Source organism: Malaclemys terrapin, chromosome 20, assembly GCF_027887155.1.
Source record: "Malaclemys terrapin pileata isolate rMalTer1 chromosome 20, rMalTer1.hap1, whole genome shotgun sequence".
Classification (NCBI taxonomy): Eukaryota; Metazoa; Chordata; order Testudines; family Emydidae; genus Malaclemys; species Malaclemys terrapin.
The window spans coordinates 11,611,923-11,635,931 of NC_071524.1; the positions used below are offsets into that span (position 1 = coordinate 11,611,923).

At 54.2% G+C, this 24,009-nt stretch overlaps 2 protein-coding genes across 4 annotated transcripts in view; one reads left to right on the forward strand and one right to left on the reverse strand.

Moving 5' to 3' along the window:
• Positions 1-210: 210 nt before the first annotated feature.
• Positions 211-1,681, forward strand: GEMIN7 (gem nuclear organelle associated protein 7). Its single transcript, XM_054010147.1, has 2 exons — positions 211-316; positions 1,234-1,681. The coding sequence occupies exon 2, from the start codon at positions 1,243-1,245 to the stop codon at positions 1,621-1,623; it is 381 nt and encodes a 126-aa protein (XP_053866122.1). The 5' UTR covers positions 211-316; positions 1,234-1,242; the 3' UTR covers positions 1,624-1,681.
• A 6,405-nt stretch (positions 1,682-8,086) lies between these two features.
• The window catches only part of CLASRP (CLK4 associating serine/arginine rich protein), a 45,158-nt gene continuing 29,235 nt past the window's right edge, over positions 8,087-24,009 (reverse strand). Inside the window, exons 15-23 of one of the 3 annotated variants that reach the window (XM_054010101.1) lie at positions 23,441-23,698; positions 22,863-23,042; positions 22,529-22,568; positions 18,595-18,655; positions 18,445-18,503; positions 17,997-18,043; positions 17,834-17,916; positions 9,075-9,099; positions 8,087-8,285 (exon numbers count right to left, since the gene is read on the reverse strand). In XM_054010101.1, the coding sequence (XP_053866076.1) occupies positions 8,243-8,285; positions 9,075-9,099; positions 17,834-17,916; positions 17,997-18,043; positions 18,445-18,503; positions 18,595-18,655; positions 22,529-22,568; positions 22,863-23,042; positions 23,441-23,698 (796 nt within the window). In that variant the 3' untranslated portion in view covers positions 8,087-8,242. Of the gene's footprint in view, positions 8,286-9,074; positions 9,100-17,833; positions 17,917-17,996; positions 18,044-18,444; positions 18,504-18,590; positions 18,656-22,524; positions 22,569-22,862; positions 23,043-23,440; positions 23,699-24,009 lie in introns of those variants that run through there. The other 2 variants (XR_008442869.1, XM_054010102.1) reach the window with 2 other exon arrangements.

The window sequence follows — 24,009 nt, forward strand, 5'->3', positions numbered from 1 at the left end:
GGGGCTGGTGTGGGGGGGCGGAGCCGCGTGAGGGGGGGGCTGGTGTGGGGGGGCGAGGTGGAGCCGCGTGGTGGGGGGGGCGGGGCGGAGCCGCGGGGGGGCTGGTGTCTGGGGGCGGGGCGGAGCCGCGGGGGGGCTGGTGGGGGGGGCGGGGCGGAGCCGCGGGGGGGCTGGTGTCTGGGGGCGGGGCCATGCCGGGGGCGGGGGGAGCCGGGCGGCCCGGCGCGGGGCGGTTCCTGTTCCCGGCCGGGCTCTGCTCGCGGCCGCACCGAGTCCATCGCTCTCCGGAAGCCGCCCGGGGCCCGCGAGCCGCAGGGTGAGGCCGGGCCGGAGCCTCCGGGTCTGACTCGGGCCGGCCGCGCTGCGAGCGGGGAGAGCTCGGGGGGGGGGGGGTGACGCTGGGGGGGAGGGGGAGATCTCGGGGGGGGGTGACGCTGGGGGGGAGGGGGGAGATCTCGGGGGGGGGTGACGCTGGGGGGGAGGGGGGAGATCTCGGGGGGGGGGGTGACGCTGGGGGGGAGGGGGGAGATCTCGGGGGGGGTGACGCTGGGGGAGATCTCGGGGGGGGTCATGGGGGGGAGGGGGAGATCTCAGGGGGTGACGCTGGGGGGGGAGGGGAGGCTGCTATAGGGTGGCACTAGGGGGCGGTAGTTGGGGGTCTGGGTGTATCGGTGATGGGGTAGCTCCGGGGGGAGCTGGGTGGGGGTGGGGGTGGGGTGGCAGCTGGGGGATGGGTGTATTTGGGGTGGGTTGCTCGTGGGGGGTATCTCAGGAGGAGTTGGGGGAGGGGCTGGGTGTATCCAGGTGTGGTGCAGGTGGGGGGTATATTTTTGTGGGGGGGAGTTGGGAGATGCGGGGGGGTTGGTGGTAGGGGTATCTCTGGGGGAGGGGAGGGTATCTCTAGCCCGCCCTTCCCAGGCAGGTGTGTGGTAGTGATGTAAAAATGTATTTAGCCAGTTGACCGATGAGCATCAGTCTTATTGGTTTGGGTTAACAGTTAAGCTCTGCTGCTGTCCCAGGGGCGGCAGCCAGGACTCCTGGGCAGTAAGGCCCTGCGTAAAATCCGCACCGCTAGTTCTCCTGTTAAATGTTTAACCATGTAACTGACAAAATTGTAGTAGGTTACACAGTTACATTTTTTTAACCACTATTTACATCCCTAGTCTGTGGAAAGTATTGCTCTGGCACAGGGACTTGCGCTGCCAGCTCACGTGTTGCTGCCTTTGCCTCCAGGAGCCTGCCATGAAGGTGCCAGTCAGCGTGATCCGCCTGCCCCGTGGGCCGGATGGCACAAGCCGTGGCTTTGACCCCAACTCCCCTCGGTACCAGGCTCTGAGCCCCATCAGCATCTCCACTATGGGCTGTGGGAACGAGGCAGATCTGGAGCGGGAGCAACAGGCCCGCGTGGCTCTGCGGGAGCGGTACCTGCGCAGCCTGTTTGCCATGGTTGGCCACACCATCCACTTCACGATGTACGAGAGAGTCAACGTCTCGGCCGCCTTCGACGCCTCAGACATTGACATCTTGAACTTCCAGGTATCCGACCTGCAGACCCCGCTAGGTGTGCACAGGGAGGCGCTGCTCCGCTGCTCGGACATCATCTCCTACACCTTCGAGCTGTGACTGCCACAGGCACCCTGCCCACCTGTCCTGCTTTCTAATAAAAACACACTCGGGTACAGCTTGCAGAGTTCTTTCTTCACCTTTCAGAGTGGAGGTGAATTCGCAGGCCCCAGCGTCATAGCTGGAAAGTGATGCTTCCCCTCCACCCATTTGTGCTGCTCTGGAGATGGCCTTGAATTGGAGTGGAAATGAGCTTGGGAGCTGGGGGCGCATGGAGCGGCATCCATTTGGCACAACTCATCTCTGTTTCTTTTATCTTCTAGTTATAGAAACATAATATCCCATTCCCTTGGATAATCCGCTTGGCCCCACTGAATAGAACCCCTAAAAGTTTCCACCACTTTGGAGCACGGAGGCCAAAATGATCATTCTGCAAATAGCTCCTGATCACCAAATCTGCTCGCTGAACGTTACCAGTTTGGGAGGCTCAGTGAGCACCTGGCATCCCTGTTGTTGGCTGTGGGTAACTGAGCACCTATTCAAATTGGGGAAGAAACCTGAGGCGCCTTGTCTGTCACTACTGCACCCCTCCCCTCCCTTCTGTCCAGACACCCAGCCCAAAGTGGGATTCATGAATATCACAGGAGGGAAGGATATTGCGGCTGTAAAACCAAAACCTCCCTGTTTCTGCTGCTGTAAGGTTTGAACTGCCAGCCCCCGTGTAGAACATAGTGTGGGGCAGGGTGCAGAACAGAGCTGGGATGTACAGGCCTGTGCCACTGTGCTGGCCTAGGCAGCATTAGAAGACGTGTCTGCCCTTGTGGACTGTGATTGAGGTGAGGCTGAAAAGTAATAGGCTGAAGCGGAGCACGCAATAATCTCGGATGAATCTGAGCCAGGAGCAAGGTCTCAGGCTGTGCACTGGTCTCCCCGGGAAGCTGGTAGAAGTCTGCAGAGCGCCATTGGGCATGGGTGGAGGGGCAGCCCACTAGATGCAATAGGATTTTCCAGCTCTAATTTCTTTCAGATTGTAGTTAATATCTGATCTCCCTGGTTCCTCTTGGCCAGTTCAGAAGGACAAGAGGACCCCACGGGCTTGCAGGGGGAGGCTGCAGGTTGTCGTGGCTGCATGGATTATTGGCCTGGTGGGACGGGGCGGTTGAGCCTAGCCGTTTGAGATGAAATTTGGCAAGCTAATGCACTCTGTGAATTGGCATCAGTGGAGCAGGGATTTCAGTCTCTCCTCTGGAACCTACCATGGGGTTCACCCCTCTGACCTGGAAATGAGCTAATTGGCCAAGGTTTTCGGTTGTGACTAAAGGTTCAATTTGCACTCCTTGGGAATCCAATCGGAGATGTCTTCGATAGACCTGATTTTCAGAACCTGCCGAGGACCCTGAAGATCAGGTCCCTTTAAGGTAACTTAGATTGAAAATCAGGCCCCTAGAACAAGTTTCCCCCCCCCAAGCACTGAGCAGCTGGAGTTGGTGCTTGGCATTTGCCCAGGCATATTTCTGCTTCGAGTTAATTGTGAAAATGAGACAAGCCAGGCATCTTGTTTGCTGGACACGTCTATGGTGTCCTCCCAGCTTCAGCATAGTGAGCCATAGATGTTCTTCCCTATTCACAACACAACCCTAGCATGGAGGGCTGTTGGTAGCTGTAGCTGGCTCTTGGGATTGCTTGGTAAGCACATGCACTGGATGTTTCCGCTAAAACAGGCGAGCGTTTATAGATTTTCGTGTTTTTAAACCATATGGGACCATGGTGATCTAGTCTGACCGGCAGGGAGTCTTACCCGGCGATTCCTGCATTCCAAACTCGGGGCTGAGCTCGAGTGTGTCTTTTAGAAAGATCCAATCTTGACTGAAAGACTCCAAGTGCTGTAGAATCCACTACAGCCTTTAGTAAATTAATTATCTAAAGGGGGGGAGGGATAGCTCAGTGGTTTGAGCATTGGTCTGCTAAACCCAGGGTTGTGAGTTCAATCCTTGAGGGGGCCACTTAGGGATCTGGGGCAAAATCAGTACTTGGTCCTGCTAGTGAAGGCAGGGGTCTGGACTCAATGACCTTTCAAGGTCCTTTCCAGTTCTAGGAGATCAGATTATAATAATAAAATATATCCTGTTCCAATCCACTGGTCTGAATTTATCCAGTTTCCGCTCCTAGCCATTGGGTCTTGGTCTGCCTGTATCTGTGACATTAGAGAGGCCTCTAGTGTCTGATAACTCCGCTCCTAGCCATTGGGTCTTGGTCTGCCTGTATCTGTGACATTAGAGAGGCCTCTAGTGTCTGATAACTTCTGCCTATGTGGATACTTCTAGATCATGATCCAGCCACCATTTAATGGTCTCTTTAAAATACAGATATCGTGCTCTTTTAAGTCTCAATGTACGGCAAGTTTCCCAGACCTCTCTAATCACTTTCTGGATCTAACCTAGTTTTATTGGGCATTGCAGACGTGCAAACTGGCCCAGGGTTCTGGCAGCATTGGTACCAGTGCCAAATACAGAGGGAAAAGAACCTCTCTACTCCTGCTAGAGAGTCCCCTACTTATGCATCCAGAGTCACATTAGTTCTTTTGGCCACAGCATCAGTCTGGGAGTTCAGTTCAGCTGATTATCCAACATTGCCTCTGCCCCCCCCCCAAAAGAAGAAAACTTTCAGAGTTATTGCTTCCCAGGATAGCCCCCCATCCTGTCGGTATAGCATTCTTTGTTCCTAGATTTACATTTAGCCGTATTAAAACACACGCCGTTTCCTTGCACCCAGTTTATCAAGCAATCCAGCTTGCTCTGAACCAGTGACTTGTCCTCTTTATTTACCACTCCCCCAATTTTGATATTATCTGCAAACTTTTTCGGTGATCTTGTTTTGTTTCAGGTCATTAATAAAAATGTTAAATAGCGAGAGGGGCCAAGCAGCAAGCCCTGCCCCCCACCCGAAACACAAGGATGTTTTAATACAGGCAGCACGTGTCACTCTACTTGAAGTCTCCCAGGATCAGTTTTTCCTCTACACTTTATAGATAGGTGTGTAAGGAGCCAGTCAGCCTGTTCCCTAGTGTATAGTGGGCTGTTCAGACACCAACTAATACCCCATCTTGTGCTTTATCTGTTAGACATTGATCCATAAGCATTCACCAGCACTTTCTTCTGTTATCAATGTCTCAAACAGGTAATGGCCTTTTTGACATCAAGCTCCCCTCCCCTTTTGCCCCTTTTATTCCTCTTACTAAATAGGTTACAACCATTGATCTTTAATATCCTAAGCATGCAAATCATTCCCCCAGGTTTCACTAATATCAACCAGCTCCAATTAGCAGGACTGTTGTAAGCAACCCACGAGAAGTAATTCTGCTCTACGCTGTTGATAAGGCCTCAGCTGGGATAAAATATTGTGTCCAGTTCCGGGTGCCACATTTCAGGAAAGATGTGGACAAACTGGAGAAAGCGTAGAGAAGAGCAACAAACTGATCAAAGGTCTAGAACGGTGGTTCTCAACCAGGGGTACGTGTACTCCTGGGGTACTCAGAGGTTTTCCAGAGGGTACAGCAACTCATCTAGCTCTTTGCCTAGTTTAACAGGCTACGTAAAAAGCACTAGCAAAATCAGCACACACTAAAATTTCACACAGCCAGTGATTTTATACTCTCTATATACTACACTGAGATGTACAATCTTTATATTCCAATTGATATATTTTATAATTATATGGTAAAAATGAGAAAGGAAGCCATTTTTCAGTAATAGTGTGCTGGGACACTTCTGTATTTCTGTGTCTGATTTTGTAAGCAAGTAGTTTTTAAATGAGGTGTAACTTGGGGGTACACAAGACAAATCAGACACCTGAACGGGATACAGTAGTCTAGAAAGGTTCGGAGCCACTGGTCTAAAAAACATGACCTATGTGGGAAGATTAAAAAAATTGGGTTTGTTTAGGCTGGAGAAGAAAGAGGGGCCATAACAGATTTCAAATATACAAAAGGTTGTTACAAAGAGGAGGGAGAAAAATTGTTCTTGTTAACCTCTGAGGATAGGAGAAGCAGCCATGGCTTTAAATTGAAGCAAGGGCAGTTTAGGTTGGACATTAGGGAAGCTTCCTGTTAGGGCAGTTAAGCACTGGAATAAATTACCAAAGCAGGTTGTGGAATCTCCATCATTGGAGGTGTTTAAGAACAGGTTAGACAAACACCTGTCAGGGTTGGTCTAGATAATACTTAGGGGACTGGATTAGATGACCTCTCACAGTCCCTTCCAGTCCCTCAATTCTATGAATTGCAATTCTTGTTTTGTTACCCAGCCTCCTCGCAGTGGTGTAGTGGCATTTAAAGAGCTAGGTACTGGCACGCTGCGGGTACCAGAACAGGCACTGGGTTTGGATTCTGACCCGTCCACACACATAAGTTGTTCTGGTTTAACACTTCCATCAGTTTAAACCCTACTCAGAGCAGGTGAGCTTGCACCTGCCATGTACAGGTTTAGTAGCCACAGGTCCATACCCGACTGGAGCAGAACCGTCCAGAGAAAAGGCCCAGGCTAGTGCAGGGAGACCTCACAGCCCTGTGTTAGGATATAGATTCAGGCCTGTCTGTAAAGGCCTATACTTTAAGAATGTAGGTATATGTTTATCATGTAGCTAGTTCTAGAGGTATAGACAGAATCACTGTCTGCCTGTGTAAGGGCCTTTTCTCGCTGTGACAGTCTGAAGCCCTGTTCTTAAGCTAAGGCCTTTGGCTAAGCAGGGGGAGAAGCTGTAAGCTGGGAAGCGACCGGTCACATCCGCACACATTTCAAACCGGTCATATTGAAATAAGGCCAGCTGGGGCTGTTAGGAAGGGGATCCGATCGCTCACCTCCAGAGAAAGGGAAGAGCTTAGAAGATGTAAAAAGAAATTTAGTTGGATAGTTTTCTGTCTAGTAAGAACTCACTTATCAATAGACATGGTTAGGAAACCCGTATGTCTTTATAGATGGTGTTGTGAAATCCTCACTTCTGTATTGTTTTGTCATTATAGTTCCCACATTGCTATTGTTTATTTGCATGGGGTCTGGCTGGTTCTGTCTGCTGTATAATTAATTTTGCTGGGTATAAACTGATTAAGGTGGTGGGATATAATTGGTTAGCTCAGGGGTGGCCAACCTGTGGCTCCGGAGCCACACGCGGCTCTTCAGAGGTTATGATGTGGCTCCTTTCCTAGGCACTGATTCCAGGGGTGGAGCGATAGATGCTGACTTTCCAATGTGCTGGGGGGTGCTCACTGCAAACCCCCCTGCTCTGCCACCCACTCCACCCCTTCCCCTTCCATGCCCTCGCTCCTCCACTCCCCTCCATCTTCTCCTGTGCACATGAAACAGCTGATTGCAGTGGATAGGGGGAGTAGGCGCTGATTGGTGGGGGCTGCCGGCAGGTGCTGGGGGGGCTGCTGATGTATTACTGGGGCTCTTTGGCAACGTACATGGGTAAATTGTGGCTCCTTCTCAGGCTCAGGTTGGCCACCCCGAGATTAGCTAATCATGTTACAAGGTGAGGATTTGTTAGGTAAATTTCAGTAAAATGAATGGTTAAGGTATAGCTGAGAATATTACTATCTAAATTAGGGGCAAACAGGCACGAAGTTGGGATATGAAAATTAGGAAAAAGGAACTTGGATTTAAGCTTGCTGGAAGTTCACCCCAATAAACATGGAGTTGTTTGCACCTTCGGACTTCGGGTATTGTTGCTCTCTGTTCACACGAGAAGGACCAGGGAAGTGGGAGGGAGAAGGAATCAGCCCTCTAACACCCCGGAAGGAGTCTCCCCTCTCAGCACTCCGGGCCTGCATCCCCTAAGAGCACTCACTAGCCCATCTAGCAGAGAGGGCCCAGGGGTGGAGGGAGCTGACATTTCCTTAGGAAAGCCACAGCCTAAGCCACCCTGTGTCCTCCAAGCCTTATTCCTCCCACTTTCCTGCTGTCTGCAGAGACAGGCCACAGCCATTCCAAGGGAATGGACACGGCTTACAGCTACTGCCCCCTAGCCCCCCTTCCCTTACACTGCAGAGCCACTCCCCTCCCAAAGTCAAACTGCTCAGCTCCACCCCTCCCCTGCCCCGTGTCACAGGAAAGCTCTGCAGTTACGCTGGGTGCAGGTCCTTGCGGAGACAAACAGGGCCAGTGCTACCATTAAGGTGAACTAGGCGGTTGCCTAGAGCGCCAAGATTTGAGGGCACCAAAAAGTGGTGCCCCCCATTTTTTTTCCCCCAGCGTTCCTCCCCAAGCACGCGGTCGCTGCTCCACTTCTCCCGTCTCCCAGGCTTGCGGCGCCAATCAGCTGTTTGGGGCCACAAGCCTGGGAGGGGAGGAGAATTAGAGCGGGGGCGGGGTGCTTGGGGAGGAGGCGGAGCAGAGGTGAGCTGGGGTGGGGAGCTGCCGCGGGGGGGCCCCTCAGGGCAGAGGGGAGGGGAGCGCAAGGTGGAAGGCTCTGGAGACAAAGGGGAGACCGAGTTGAGGCCTCAGCCCAGATGCCCAGTTTAAGGCTCGTGCAAGGGCTAAAGAGGGTTTTTTATTATTATCCGATACTGGCATCTTAAAAACAGAACAGCAATGTACAGCTTTGCTACACAGCAGGGCTGGCGCGGCCTGCTGAGCCGATCGCACCACCAGGGGGCAGAGACCAGTGCTGCGCTGGGACCCACGCTCTAATGGCGGTAGTGAGGGCTTCTGGACCGGGAGCGCGAACGCCTGCAAAGGGAGAAGACAGGCTGGTTAAAGCAAGGAGGGGAACGTGCAGCCGGGGCAGCCCTGGCCCTGATTCGGGGCAAGGAGGGCCCCCAGCTGCTCACTAGCAGCCACACAGCACTCCCCCCCCCCCATAGGGGGCAGCAGAGCTACATCAATCTCTCGGATCCATGAAAAAGCCTGACATGGGCCTCACTGTTTGACTCCCTCCTGCTGAACCCAGAGGTGACACAGGGACTGGGCCTCTCGGAAACTGCTGCCTGCCTCAATCAAGCAGCACCACAGAGAGTGACAGCTCCCTCCTGGGCTCAGCTCCCCTCGCTTCTCCCGCCCAGGCACGACTGCTCTGCACAGGGCAGCCAAGCGGTCATGGACGCAGCTGGCTGAGTGCACCTGAGCCTGCCCTCAGCACAGCTCCAGCCCTGCCCTCCCCCGCTGCAGGGCCAGGACACCCCCTGCCTCAGCATGCAGGTGAACAGCCAAGGGTGTGAGCAGGGCCAGCAGCGACTGGAGGAGCCCGCGGCGTGCCAGGAAAGGGGTGCGAGCGGGGCCAGCAGCGTGTGAGGCAGCGACTGGAGAAGAGTGCCAGGAGCTAGGCGAGGGCGCGAGTGGGACCAGCAGGGCACGCCAGGTCTATGAGGATGTGGGGACGGGATCCTGAGTGACGTGTGTTCCCTGTGCCTACCCGCCCCAAGTCTCAGGACTGGCTGCCCTCCCAGCTCCCCCGTGGGCAGGGCTGGGAGCTGCAGGCGGCTGGTTACCCCATCCCAGGCGAGGAGAGACTGAACCTACCTCCTGGAGGAACCATATTCCCGACCTGCAAAGCAAAGAGCAAGGGTTACAACGTGGAGAGGACGCCTCTGTACTGGGGGCACGGGCTTAGGAGATGCAGCTACCCTGTGGGCACAAGAGCTCGGTGGTCAGGAGAAGGGTAACCTGGCTGCTTTGGAGGGTGGGACAGCCTCTCCAAACTTGTGGGGGAGGCGTCTCTCCAAACTTGTGCTGATTTATAGTGAACTAAATGAGAAATGCAGGGGATTCAGCCCCCTGCTCTGGGGAAAGGACGTACTGAACAGTACAGACCTGACTCTGCAAGAGGGGAGGGTAACCTGACTCTCAGTTCCCTGATACCTATGCGATCACTGGTGAGCACCAAGGTGAACAGGCACGTAAGTATCTGCAGCACTGCGAGCTACGGCAGCAGTTTCATTAAACACGTCTTAGCAGCGTAAAGGTCTGTCACTCAACACCACAACTGGTTCTGTGTGAACACCAAAGCCTCACGCACTGGCTGGCTACATAGCTTAAGGACTGGGAAAAAACTGTTACTAACCATCTCGTAACTGTTCTTTGAGATGTGTTGCTCATGTCCATTCCAATTAGGTGTGCGCGCGCTGCGGGCACGGCCGCCAGAAGATTTTTCCCCAGCAGTATCAGTCAGGTCGGCATGGGTGCCCCCTGGGGTTGTGCCTTCATGCCCCGCCACCCCCTCAGTTCCTTCTTGACGGCTACTCCGACAGTGGGGTAGGAATTGGAATGAACATAAGCAACACATCTTGAAGAACAATAGTTACGAGGAGGTTAGTAACCATTTTTTCTTCTTCGAGTGATTGCTCATGTCAATTCCAATTAGGTGAATCCCAAGCCTAAGTTTTGGAGGCGGGGTTGGAGCTCAAAGTTTCGCTGACTGAAGCGCCGATCTACCAAAGGCTGCATTGTCTCTGGCCTGCTGGGTAACTGCATAATGCGAGGTGAAAGTGTGTACTGATGACCACGTCACTGCTCTGCATATTTCCTGGGCTGGAACATGTGCCAGGAACGCCACTGACAAGGCCTGTGCCCTGGTGGAGCGTGCTGTAAGCAGAGGGGCAGGTACCTTCGCCAGGCCATAGCACTCCCGGATGCCTGGACGTGATCCATGACAAGTTCCCCTGGGAGAAGACTGGAAGCCCATTCATTCTGTCCGCTACGGCGACAAACAGCTGAATGGACTTCTGGAACAGTTTCATTCGCTCAACATAAAATGCCAATATCCAGCAAACGTCCAGCAAGTGAAGTTTCTGCTTCCTGCTGCTTGAGTGTGGCTTAGGATAGAAAACTGGGAGAAAGATGTCCTGGTTGACGTGACACTGGGAGACAACCTTGGGAAGGAAACCCGGATGCGGCCTGAGCTGAACCTTGTCCCTATAGAACACAAGGCCTTAACATCAGAGCCTCCTAAGTTCAGACACCCTCCTGGCTGATGTTATTGCTACCTGAAACGCCACCTTGTATGAGAGGTACAGCAGAGAACATGTCGCCAGTGATTCAAAAGGTGGCCCCATTAGTCTGGAGAGGACCAGACTGAGGCCCAGGCTGGGACCGGCTGTCAGATGTGCAGATATAGCCTGTCGAGACCTTTCAGGAAACAACTGACCATGGGGTTGGCAAAGACAGACCGACCCTCTGCACCTGGATGGAAGGCAGAAATGGCAGCCAAGTGAACCTTTACTGACGACATGGACAGCCCCTGTTGTTTGAGGTGGAGCAGATAGTCCAGTATGAGGGGGATGGACACGAATGTTGGAGACGGACAGGGTTGCGCCGACCAGATTGAAAATTTCTTCCACTTGGCCAGGTAGGTAGCCCTCGTGGAAGGTTTTCTACTGCCAAGGAGGGCTTGTCTGACCAAGTCTGAACAAGCGAGCTCCATTGGATTCAGCCATGGAGCTTCCACGCCGTGAGATGCAGCGATTCAAGGTTCAGGTGCTGGAGACGACCTGGATCCTGAGTTATCAAATCCGGAAAGAGCGGCAAGGTGATTGGCAGACATTTCCAGGAGAGATGTGTATCAGTGTTGATGGGGCCAGGCTGGAGCTATCCATATCGCTGAGGCCTCGTCCCGCTGAACTTTGAAGAGCATCTTGTGAACGAGAGGGATGGGAGGGAACGCGTACAAGAGGTGGCCATCCCAGGAAAGGAGGAATGTGTCCACGATGGAGCCCGGGCTGTGGTTCAGGGAGGAGCAAAAACTGCTGACATTTCTTGTTGCATCATGTGGCGAACAGGTCTATCTGGGGAAACCCCCGCTGTTGAAAGATGGAGTTCGGAACATCCAGGCGCAAGGATCACTTGTGGCTGTGGAATAACCTGCTGAGATAGTCCGCTGACTCGTTCTGTACACCAGGGCGGTACAATGCTTCCAGCTGTATCGAATGAGCTACACAGAAGTCCCACAGCTTGAGGGCTTCCTGGCAAAGGGGAAAGGAGCATGCACCCGTTTGTTTATATAAAACATTGCTGTGGTGCTGTCCATCATAATCGAGACACATTTCCCTTCCAGATAAACTTGGAATGTCTGGCATGCTAGGCAGACCGCTCTCAGCTCTCTGACAATGTGGAGAGCAAGCTCCGCCTGAGACCAGAGTGTGTCCCGAGCTCTCCCAGATGTGCACCCCACCCCAAGGCTGACGCATCTGTCACCAACGAGAGGGATGGCTAAGGTCTGGTGAAGGGAACTCCCACACATACCACTTGTGGGTCAAACCACCACAGGAGGGAGTCAAGGGCCCGATGAGGCAGGGTGATGACCTTGTCCAGATTGTCCCGAACTGGCTGATATCCTGAGGCCAGCCACGATTGGAGCGGCCGGAGTCTGAGCCTGGCGTGCTGTACCACATAGGTACAAGCAGCCACGTGTCCCAGAAGCTTCAGGCAATTCCTTGCAGTTGTGCTAGGGAACTGCCTAAGATTTCAAATGTTGCTGCCCAGGGCCTGGAACTGCAATTCCGGGAGGTATGCCCTGGCCTGCACAGAGTCCAATACCACCCCTATGAACTCTATCCGCTGGACTGGGGACAGAGTTGACTTTTGCACATTCAGGAGAAGGCCCAGTTCGTCGAAAGCTGCTGTTATGAACCCGACTTGCGCCTCCACTTGCTCTCTGGACCAGCCCTTGATCAGACAGTCGTTGAGGTACGGAAACACCTGTACCGGTCGCCTGTGCAGGAACATGGCCACAACTGCCATGCACTCGGTAAACACTCAAGGAGCTGCTGAGAGGCCGAACTGGAGGAATGTGAACTGGTAGTGATTGTGGTTCACCACAAATCTGAGGTACCTTCTGTGGGACGGTGATTACACGATGTGAAAGTATGCGTCCTTCAAGTTGAGGGTGGCATACCAGTCCCCTGGATCCAATGAAGCGATAATGGAGACCATGCGAAACTTCAGTTTTTCCCATGAATCTGTTGAGCTCTCGCAGGTCTAGGGTGGTCCTGAGGTCGCCTTTGGCTTTTGGTATTAGGAAATACCAGGAATAGAAGCCCTTGCCCTTGAGCTTCTGAGGAACCTCTTCCACTGCCCCCAGCAGTAGGAGTGAATGCACCTCCTGTATGAGGAGTTGCTTGTGAGAAGGGTCCCTGAAGAGGGACAGGGAAGGGGGGTGGAAGGGCCAAGAATTGGAGAGAGTATCCCCTTTCTATCATGCGGAGCCCCAGCGGCCCGCTGTAATATGGGTCCACGCAGGGTAGAAAGGGGACAATCTGTTCAGGAAGGTAAGGTGGGGTGGATCCAGTGTCCGTGCTGGTGCGCCGTCCTTGAGCGTGCCTTCAAAAGGTCTGCTTCGGGCCTGAAGACAGCTTCGACTGGCCATAGCCCTGGTGTGAGGAAGGGTAGGGCCTTTTCCTGCCATTCCTATTCCTCCACCAAGAGCCATCCAGTCTGTTCTGTGGCTGGTAGAACCGCAGTGGAGGTTGCGGCTTGAAATGTTTCCACTGTGTAGTGGGGGTATGCAGGCCAAGGGACTGGAGTGTGGCCCTTGAGTCCTTCAGGCTATGGAGCCTTGCGTCCCTCTTTTCTGAAAAGAGGGACAAGCCTTCAAAGGGTAGGTCCTGGACCTCCTAGAGGAGGCCAGAGACTTGCAGCCAGGAGCTCCTCATCATGGCTACCCCCGTTGCTATGGTGCAGGTGGCTGGGGCAATGAGCTTTCCCTCCTCAACCAGCGCAGAAAACTCTGCGCAGAAGTCCTGTGGCAGCAGCTCCTCAAATTTGGCCATTGCTCCGCAGGTGGTGTAGCTGTATCTACTGACGATGGCCTGTTGACTTGAAATGCAGAGCTGCAACCCCCCCCCATCGAATAGATCTTCCTCCCAAACAGATCTAATTTCTTCACCTGCTGTTTTTTTGGGGAGGGCCCCTGATAGCCCTAGCACTCATGCTGGTAGCCGCGTCCCCTACCAGAGAATCTGGTGGAGGGTGCGCATAAAGGTGCTCATTTCCCTTTGAGGGAACAGAGTGCCTTTGTTCATTCCTCTTCACCGTGGGAGACAAAGAGGCCGGGGTCTGCCACAAGCTCTTAGTGATCTCACTGATCGTTTTAATAAGTGGCAGGGCAATGCAGGAGGGCACGGAGGGGGCAAGAAAGTTGACCACCTAGATCCCCAGGTTCTGTGCCACCCTCCTAAGCAGTTGTTGCAAAACCCTGCTGTCTTCCAGGGCTGGGGCCGTTGATGTGCCCATCACCAGCGAGGACAAAGACAAAAGTCTGGCTGGCAGTGGGTCGTGCTCCCTGCCCTTGGCGCCGAGGGGGTCTTGTGCTGTCCTGTGTCCCAGTGCAGTCCCTGATGGGAAGAACGGTGCGGCCACAACTGATGGTGCCGAGACTGCCGGTGCCACATATACTGACGGTGGAGCCGTGGCAGCTGACTGCAGTGGTCGCTACAGCCAATGCGCCCAGTGCCGACAGCATCAATGATGGCACAATTGACACCAAGGCCACTGACGAAGACCTGGAATGCGACTCCGGCTCTGAGGAATGCTCAGGGAGTCCAGAATGGCCATTGGAGCGGAGCCTGCCACTGACCCCGTCACGGTGGTGGGTAGAGCTGCCGATGGCGCCAGGACCTTCTGCTCCTGCTGGAGCAATACAACTCCGCCTCCGAGGACTCCGTATAGGAGGACCACAGAGGAGTGGGGCCCATTGGTGTCAGTGATCGGTGCCGGGGGACCAGTGCGGTTTCCCCTGCATGGGTAGCTGGTGCCGGGGAACAACGCGCAGGAAATGGTGATTGCTGCCCCATTGTCGCCGGCTTGCCCCTCAACAGCACCGAGGGTCGAACTGGCCCTGGTGATTTGTCCCTCCTTGGAGGGGAGGATGACGCTGTAAGTTCCAGCAGGTCCCTTTCCACCTCAAACACCTCTGGTGTGGAGGGGAGCTGTAGCTCTCGGCTGTGACTGGCCGGTGAGCGATGAGGGTCCGGACTCGACTGGATCCCCGTGGGGGAAGGAATTGGTGTGACCTGGGTTGGCGGTGAGGCCAAGGAGGCGTGGCCCGACGTGGGTCTCACAGCCAACTGCTCCTTGGTCTTAGCTGGAGGAGAGCGGCTCCTCTCCGGCCTCCTCTTCTTTTGGGGCACCGGAGACGGAGATTGGTGCCTGCCTGTGTCGAGGCCTTGTGGGCGGAGCCAGGGTGGTGCAGAGGGTCTCTCAAAGAGTCCTTCCTCGGCGCTGGTGCACTCCACACCGATGAGAAGGTGCTCGGGGTCGGCTCTGCCAGGCCAGGGTCCGATTGAGGGTGGAGCGCAGCCTCCATCATGAAGATCTTGAGACACTGGTCCCCGTCTTTAAGGGTTCTGGGGCAAAACCCCCTGAAAATCTTGCAGTGCTCCTTCTGATGGCTCTCCCCCAAACACTTCAGAGAAAGTGTGCGGGTTGCTCCTGGGCATAGACTTGCCACGGTCCTTGCAGGCTTTAAAACCCAGGGACCGAGGCATGCCCTAGTGCTCGGAAAACGTTGGGGGGGAGGGGTCCCCCTAAAATGAAACTTAGGGGAGAAACCACCTAACTATGATAACTATATACACAATTTACAAAAAGACATGGCAAGAGTGGAGGCGCTTGCCAAAGCAAGAACTAAAGACGTTCCGGCTAACCGGCACTGGCAGTAAGAAGGAACTTAGGGGATTGCAGGTCTGCAGGGCCCTATATTGAGCGCCATAAAGGTGCAACCGCAGGCGGTGCCCAGGCCAACCCGACGGACACCGCTAGGGGAAAAGTCTTCCGGCTGCCGTGCACGCACCTAATTAGACTGGACATTAGCAACACATCTCGAAGGGTTTTTTTTTTTTTTTAAATACACAGGCCAGTATTTTCAGAAGTAGAAGCCTAAAGTGAGACCCTTCAGCCTATATTTAGGCATCTCAGGGTGGGATTCCCAGAAGCTCCCACGTGACTTCAGAACGGATGTTAACGACGCCCTGGACTCGTGTCTCTCAGAAGAGATGAGCATTTTAAGAACAGGAGTACTTGTGGCACCTTAGAGACTAACAGATTTATTAGAGCATAAGCTTTCGTGGACTACAGCCCACTTCTTATGCTCTAATAAATCTGTTAGTCTCGAAGGTGCCACAAGTACTCCTGTTCTTTTTGCGGATACAGACTAACACGGCTGCTACTCTGAAACCTGTCATTTTAAGAATGAAGCATCTTAGTAGAAAAAATGCTATGTACGCTCTGAAATTCTCTTACCAGTTAGCAAACGGCGGAGTCAAGCATGAGCCATCCAGTCCAGCAATTGGAGACTAACCGGGAAGCAGCTGGCTGATAGGGAGATCAGCCAACTGCTCTGGGGAAAGGACCTACTGAATGGTACAGGCCTGACCCTGCAAGCAGGGGAGGGTAGCCGGACTCTTGCAGTCCTACCAGTCAGATAGAAACAGAACAAGCCAATTACACTTTTAAACTTTCACATAAGAATCAAAAATACTGATTCTTATTAATCTTGATTTAGCTCTGCCCTCTGGGGCACTTGGCATTGGCCACTGTCGGAAGACAGGATACTGGGATAGATGGATCTTTGGTCTGACCCGGTATGGCCGTTCTTATGTTCTTAACTCCTGGCGAAAAGGGAAGCCCTGGGTACAGCCAGCTCCCACTGGGGTGCAGGCCCTCCAGGGGCATGAGCCATTAGTGAGGCTGGACGCTACCCGAATGGCACTGTTCCCCAGAAACACACACACACACACACACACACACACACACCACGCTCCCCCCTCACACACACCTGGACCCAGAAGAGGCTGCTCTGAGGGACTGCAGGAGACTGATCTCGAGGGTACTGGGAGAAGGGGGGGAAGTGTCTCCCACTGGCCTCAAAATCACTGGCCACTTCTGAAGATTTAGGCCCTAATCTCTGGGACCCCAGCCCGTATCCAAACCACATGCTGAGGACGAAGAGCGACATCTGCTGGATACATGTAGCACTGAGTCGCCTCCCAGCCTAGTGAATGCTGGAGCAAGGAGCAGCTCTCTCCCCAGTTCTGCAGACAGCGAGCTCCCAAACAGCAGCTGCTCCCTGTGAGGCTGGACTCCATATGCTTTATGAAAATATGCTTATGAGTGTGAATATGATGCAACTGGAATATGCTTTATGCAAGAGGTCTCTTGTAAGGGATCGTTAAAAAGCTTATCTACTGGGTGTGTTCATCCTATTTGTTTGCATGTATTATTTCTATGTCTGGAGTTAGGAGAATAAGATATAAACTTGTATTATTGATGTAAACATATTAAGTGGAAGCCATTAAGGGTACTTCAGAGTCAATGACCTGTAAATGGCTCTGTTTACTTGCAAACCTTCCTGTGTATGTGTGGGCCAGCCCAGAAAGAATGGAGGCTGGGATCTCATAGGACATGTGACCATGTCACATGATACTAAAATCCATCTTAAAACTGGTACTTTTCCATTTAGAAGGAGGGGTGGGGACCCAGAGAGACAAAAGATTCCCACCTTGTGCCAATGCTATGAAAGGGGGCATAGCAGAACAAAAGAGGCCAGTCATGAGAAAACCCCTAGTTAAAACCTGAGATGCCTGCTGGAACTAACAAGGACTGTACTGGGGAAAGGACTGGGCCCAGACTAGGAAGGAGTCTAGTCTGTGAAAGAAGCTTATTGGAACATCTCTGAGGGTGAGATTTACCTGTAATCAGTTTCTTAATGTATTAGGTTTAGACTTTATTTTGCTTGGTGACTTACTTTGTTCTGTCTATTACTTGAAACCACTTGAATCCTACTATTTATAATTAAAAAAAACCAAGTTTATTAGTAAACCCAGAGTAAGTGATGAATACCTGGGGGAGCAAACAGCTGTGCATATCTCTCTATCAGTGACCTAGAGGATGGACAATTTATGAGTTTACCCTGTATAAGCTTTATACAGAGTAAAACGGATTTATTTGGGGTTTGGATCCCATTGGGAGCTGGGTGTCTGGGTGCTAGAGACAAGCAACCTGCTGAGTGGTTTTCACTTAAAGCCTGCAGCTTTGGGGGTGTGGTCCAGACCCTGGGTCTGTGTTGCAGCAGGCTAGCGTGTCTGGCTCAACAAGGCAGGGTTCTGGAGACCCAAGCTGGCAGGGAAAATGGGCTCAGAGGTAATTTCAGCAAATCAGGTGACAGTCCCAAGGAGGTCTTTGTGACCGAACCCATCACACTCCCTGCCCCCCAGTCTGTGTCTGCTCCCACTCTCTGACAGCACAGGAGTCACTTGCCAGGGCGGTGCCAAGCGGTGGTTACTCACTGTATCGTGGGGATGGGGAGCGGCTCTGCCTGCTGTACTGCCTTTCCCATTCTTCCCGCTCCTTCTCTCGCCGCTCTCTCTCCCTGCAGAGACACAAGAGGGCTTAGCGCACAACCTGCAGAGAGCACGCCCAGAGAACAACAGGGGAAGCAAGAGAGTTTACTTCATGCGGATCTTCCGGGCCATGGCTCGCAGCTCGTCTTCTCGCTCCTGAAAGAGAGAGGCACGGATCAGCCAAGGGCCACGGGTCATGCACAGGCAGCGAGGTGCCCTCAAGAGGCAGCTGCTACACGTTCATTCTGTGGGCAGAGCCCTTCAGAGCTCGGCTGAGGCATAGCCGCCCAAGCTCAGTGTGAACCCCAAAACACACACACTCCCCTCAGCACAGCAGTGCTCCCCTGACTTCACTCCCCACCCCTGGACCACCGCTGTGGATGCTAGCTCTGCTCTCGGGTAACACATCCCTGAGCGCTCCTAACCAGGCAAAGGGGTCTGCAGAGAGAGGCCATTCCAAACGGCCAGACACTTCACCCAGGGGTGTGAAATGGGAGTAGTGGCGCAGCCCAGTGGTTAGAGATGGACCCATGTCAGGGTGCAGCTGGGTCACATACCTGCCTTTCATGTTCCTGTTGCATCATCTTCTCTTGTGCTGCCTTTTTGTCAGCTTTAACTGAGAGAGACAGAGAGAGAGATTTTAAGCAGCTGCCACAAGGCCAGGCCAGAGCAGCAAGTGAATTGCATGATGAAACAGTCCTGCTTACACTGCCTGTTGAGAGCCTTCTGCATTCGCAACTTCAGCTTCTCCTGCGGAGTCAGCTTTGGCTACAAGGAAAGTTAAACAGAGACGTGTTAAGGGAAGGCCCAGGGACATCGGCACTGCCAGACAGGACCAGATCCGGAGGCACTCTTGCCGAGGAGGGCATCTCCTACACCAGATGCCTCAGAGGAAAAGACAGGAAACCCTGCAGCAGACAGATGGGGGAGCAACCTGCCCCGGCAGGTCTCATCCTGATCCTTGACACCTAGAGACTGGGTTAGGCCTTGAAGAAGGAGATTCTCCCCCCACTTCCAATGTTCTGTGTTGCGTTGACTAGAGTAACTCGGGATATTCTTGTAGCCACAGAAACGGCCAGTCCCTCATTGCATCTCGCCAAGTTTTTGGCCTCAGCAATATCCTATGTCAATGAGTTCCTTTTGAATAAAATATGAGAGTCAGTCTGTGGATGTCTTCATGCGTTTGGGATTTTCACCTTCTAATTTCATGGAATGTTCCCTTCTCATGCTGTGAGGCAGGGGAACGCTCCCAATCGCCCTTCTCGACCAGTCAGTCATTCATAGACTTTCTCCTGTTGCCTCTTATTCACCTCCTCTAGAGGAGTGTCTACCCTACAGCCAGGAGGTAAGATTGTAGACATACTCGAGATAGCTTTGATTGAACTTGATCAAAACTAGCTTGAGTAACAATAGCATTGAAGTCACAGCAGAAGGGGTGGAGGCATAGGCCAGCTGCTCCTAGGGTCCAAGGTAGCTAGATCAAATCTACCTCAGGCATATCTGCACATGCTGCAATCCCACTTCCAACTGCAGTGTAGACATACCCTAAGGTAAAAAAGCCAAATCTTTTCACTCCCTCCAGCCAAGAGTTTTTCTAGGCCTTTGACCATTGTTTCAGATTTGTAGATTCCAAGGCCAGAAGGGACCATTGTGTGTAACCCAGGCCAGGGAACGGCCCAAAAATAATTCCTAGGGCAGAGCTTTTGGAAAACCATTCAATCTTGATTTAAAAGTTGCCAGGGATGGAGAATCCACCATGACCGCTGGTAAGTTGTTCCAATGGATAATGACTCTCACTGTTCCAGTCTGACTTTGTCTAGCTTCAACCTCCAGCCATCGGATCGTGTTAGACCTTTCGCCGCTAGATGGAAGAGCCAGTTATTAAATATTTGTTCCCCACACAGGTACTTGTAGACTGTGATCAAGCCCCGCCCCTCCTCTGAACCTCCTGTTCTAGGGTATCCTGTGTGAGATGGGGTGACCATTGCTGCACACAGTCTGCACCCCTGTTAATCTCTATCCCATCCTTTCCACCCTAGCCCCTGGTTTGCTCTCCTCGCTGCAGTGGTGCACTGAAGAGGGCTCTCCTTGGGGCTGCCTACAATGGTGCCTGGGTCCCTGGCCTGACTGGACACTGCATTTACATCACTCCAAGGTGGGCGAGGGGGAGGACAACGTACTTTTCTGACTTTTTCTGGGAGCACTCTCAGGCTGTGTGCCCAGCTGGGCCTCTCAGCTCTGGGGAGCTGCCCTGTGGACAGGCAGCCAGAAACAAGAGACTTCACTGGTGAGAATACGCAACTCAACTTAGGCCACTCCCAGGGACCCACTCCCAGGCACGCAGGGGCACCCAAAGGGACCCACTCCCAGGCACGCAGGGGCACCCAAAGGGACCCACTCCCAGGCACGCAGGGGCACCCAAAGGAGGGGCCAAGGGCCACTCTCCAGTTGGTTCTAGCATAGATGGGAGCTGGGCAGAGGCTGCTGCTGCTCCTCTAACAGCCACAGGAAGGGCTTGGGGACTGGAGGAACTCAGCCCAGCCAGCCATGCCTGTTCCTGCAGCCGGGAGGAGACCAGCACCAGCAATACTCCAGAGGCCTTTCAATACCAGCTAAGGGAAACCCTGGGGCTCATGGCCAGCTATGCTCAGCCTAGCGCTCTCCTGACCATTGGCACCAAGAGTTAGCACAGAGAGAACCCAGCTCCACGTCTCTGGGGACAGCATGGATCTCTCGCAGGGATTCTAGCCAAGGAAGAATGTGCCTAACCCCTGCAGTGCTGGGGAGCCCTGGGCACCCTAGCCCAGCTCCATTCATGGAGGGCCAGGCTAGCCAGGGCTTCACCTCCATTAGCCCACTGGTGGAAGTGCAGAAGCTCATCCCTGAGTCTGATTCTCTGAATGCGAGAACTTAGTCCACCCAGACTGAGCGTGCGGATTGCTGCTGTTGGCTGTCAGTCATGTTGATTGACATTTCCCCAGTGCTTTAGCAAATTTGATCGATTAGCCCAGTGTATTAAGCAGACAAGAAAACATGTTTGACAATTGCCTTGGGGCTAGAGCCAGCTCCCCACATTCAAATCATACCAAGAAGGCACCTGGCCTATATACACCCCTGGCTTGCTCCTTTCTGACAGACAGCATCCATCTGACAGCCTGAGCCTTAAGGGTCACACAAAGGCTCCCCATGGTGGTGGTGGCTTGGAGATGACCTGCAGAGCGGCAGGCAGAGGGATGCCAGGGTAAACCCAAGGGCACTCCCTCCCTTGCTCTGCAGAGGATCCCACTGCACACCCCCACACAGGCACCTTGCTTCCCTAGGGGCCCAGCCTTGGGATCTAAACCATCAGGAGTTCACTGGGTGCCACTCCTTCCCAGACACATGGAGGGAAGCCAACACCCTGCTGCCCATTCCTGGAGAGCCAGTGCGCACCTGGATCCCAGGTAGGAATGCAGCGAGCCTGCTTTCCCTTCCTCTTCAGGATCTCAAGGACACAAGGGTCAACAGAACACAGAGAGCCTCTCTGCATTGCGAGCTGACTTGGCCATGAAATGGCCTTGCAGAGTACAGCAGGGCCCCCTGCTTCCAATCCAGCACCTCTCCCTCCATGTCTGGAACCCCTTCCCAGGGGCTCCATCTGGAGTCAGGGCCATGCAGGCTGGGAGGGCCACACTTTAGATCAGGAGCCTAACCCTGGGTCAAGCCGCTCCAACCTGCTGCCCAGGAACAGACAGCAGGCCCCAGAATGCTGTAGGGATCCCACAGCTGCGAGGCCCGGAGTCTGAAAGCCCCCAGGAGGTTTGTTCCAGGAACCGAACAGCTGGGAAGGGAGGGTGTGTCCTGGCCCCAGCCCCCTTGGCAGCTCAAAGCACCTTCTCCCCTCAACGAGTCTCCCAAAGCTCCTCTTTGCGGCGCTTTGTTTACTGCTTGGTGCACCTGCACCCAGGCAGGCAGCGGGAGCACAGTCACAAGGAACTCGCTGCAGAGCAGCCCACGCCCCAGACCAACAGGGTCTGGAGAGCGCAGCTGGCGAGGGAGGGGTGGGTGTGAAGCCGCCAGGGGGACTGACGCACCAGCTGGTTTTCAGGGATGGCAATAGTCCCAAAGCTTGGCACCCTTGCATTCTAGCTTAGTCAGTGCAATAGAGGATATAGGTTCATTTGCTTACAGGGGTCACTGAAGGTGGGGGATCTGGGTTAGCCCCCTTACAGACCAGCCCCACCCCCCACACTATGGACTGGCTACTACTCAGCGGACTGGGGTCTTTGTGGAGCCAGGAGAAGGGAAGATGTCTTCTGTTCCCAGGAATTCAGTGAAAGGGACAGTGACCCGAAACCCATCCCCACCTGTCAGTCACTCAGAGCTGAGACTGCTCGCCCGGAGGCAGGGGTGCTGGCACTTGCCTATGCCGGCTGCCGTCCATTCTCAGTTCTAAGGAGCTACTGGGCTTGGCGGACCTGCACCTTGAGGAGAGGGCTCAGGATTTCCAGCCCAGGGACAGGGGACTTGGGTTTCAAACGCAGACAAGGAGCCTTTCATTCAGACAAGTCCCTGCATCTCCTCACTCCCGTGAACTACAGGGTCCCTTAGTTTGTTCTGCAGTGATGTGAATTAAACAGGTGAGGTTAAATTCTTACTGACTTTGGCAGCTCCTGTCTCTTTACCACCAGCAGTGTCAGCCCTAGAGGGGGAAAAGAGCTGTGATCAGAAGCACTGTGGAGCGGATGAGACGCAATGTCCTTGTCTGGGAGAGGGAGAGGCCCAGCACTAACCTCCCCCCTCAGACACGGGCAGACCCGGCAGCTCCCACAGAGCTCAGCATTCGTCTCCTTCCCGTACCCATGCCGCCGGGTGCCAGCGCTCCCCAGGGCAGGGGCAGGAGAAGCCCGTTCTGTTGCAGAGCTCAAGGCCAAACACAGCATGCGGAAGGGAGGCCAGGGGAAGAGCTAGAACAGGGAGGCCTTCCCTCACTCACTTTTTCAGTTTCTCCCCCACGGCTGGGGAAGCTGCAGGCCTCAGCAGTTTCTCTCTTGCTGGAGAAGCTGATCTGCTGCGGCTTCGCGAATCGCTAGGACTCCTGCTGCTCCGACTGCTACTCCAGTGTCTCCCCGCTCGGCCGCTCCGGCGATAGCGCTCCCCGGACCGGGAATGGCTCCTAAAAACGCACAGGACATAGCCTCCAAGCTTTCCCTACGCCACAGTGCGTGCCAGCCTCCCTCCCCCCACATGCCCTGGAAGTGGAGCGGTAGCATGGCATTAGGGTTGCCAATCCCACAGCTGCGGATAACTGCGGGAAGTGATGTTGTCTCCCATAGCCCCATCCAGAGGGGGAGTGGCCTCCGGCCAGGGCTGGAGCGGTTCCTCGAAGTACAGAGAAGGGAGGAGGAACCCAGGGTGTAAAGCTGCCATCTCACCCCCACTCGGCCCTGTCCCTACCTCTGCCTCATTGCAGGCTGCAGCAGCACATGGCCCCATTGCAGGGTGAACAAGCCATGCCTGGAAATTCCTGCAACCCCCCACTCAGCTCACTGCACAGCTCCGGGCAGGACGTACCTGGACCTGCGACGGGAGCTGTACCGGCGGCTCCGATCGGCCGAGTGTGATCTGGAGCGGCGGCGGCCATCCCGTGAGCCCCCTCCGGAGTAGCGCCGGCTCCTGCTGCGGGAGCGGGAATACCGTCGGCTGTGGGAGCGGCAGTACCGGCTGGACCGGTGGTGGTGCCCACCGGCTCGGTGGGAGCGGGAGCTGGAGCGGGAACTCGAAGAGGACGAGGACGACGGGGATGAGGACGAGGAGGAGGAGGAGCGTCTCCTATAGAGGGACAGAGACAACGCAAGCCATTCACGCAGAGGGCAGAGATGTGACACAGGGGGTGCCAAAGAACTGGAGCACCACGGCACGCCAAGATCCCTGCCCTTCCCCTAAGTAGCACTGGGCAGACTCAGCCCCTGGCCTCTGCCCCCGGCTAGCACAGCCAGAGTGAAGAAGCAGGGCTTGGCATGAAGAAGGAACAAGCATGTTGTGACGGTTGTTACCAGTTCTTCCCCCAGTCCAGCTCCGAGACACTCTCAAATACAGCAGCTCTTCAGAGCCAGGAGACAACGGCAAGTGGGGCCACACGA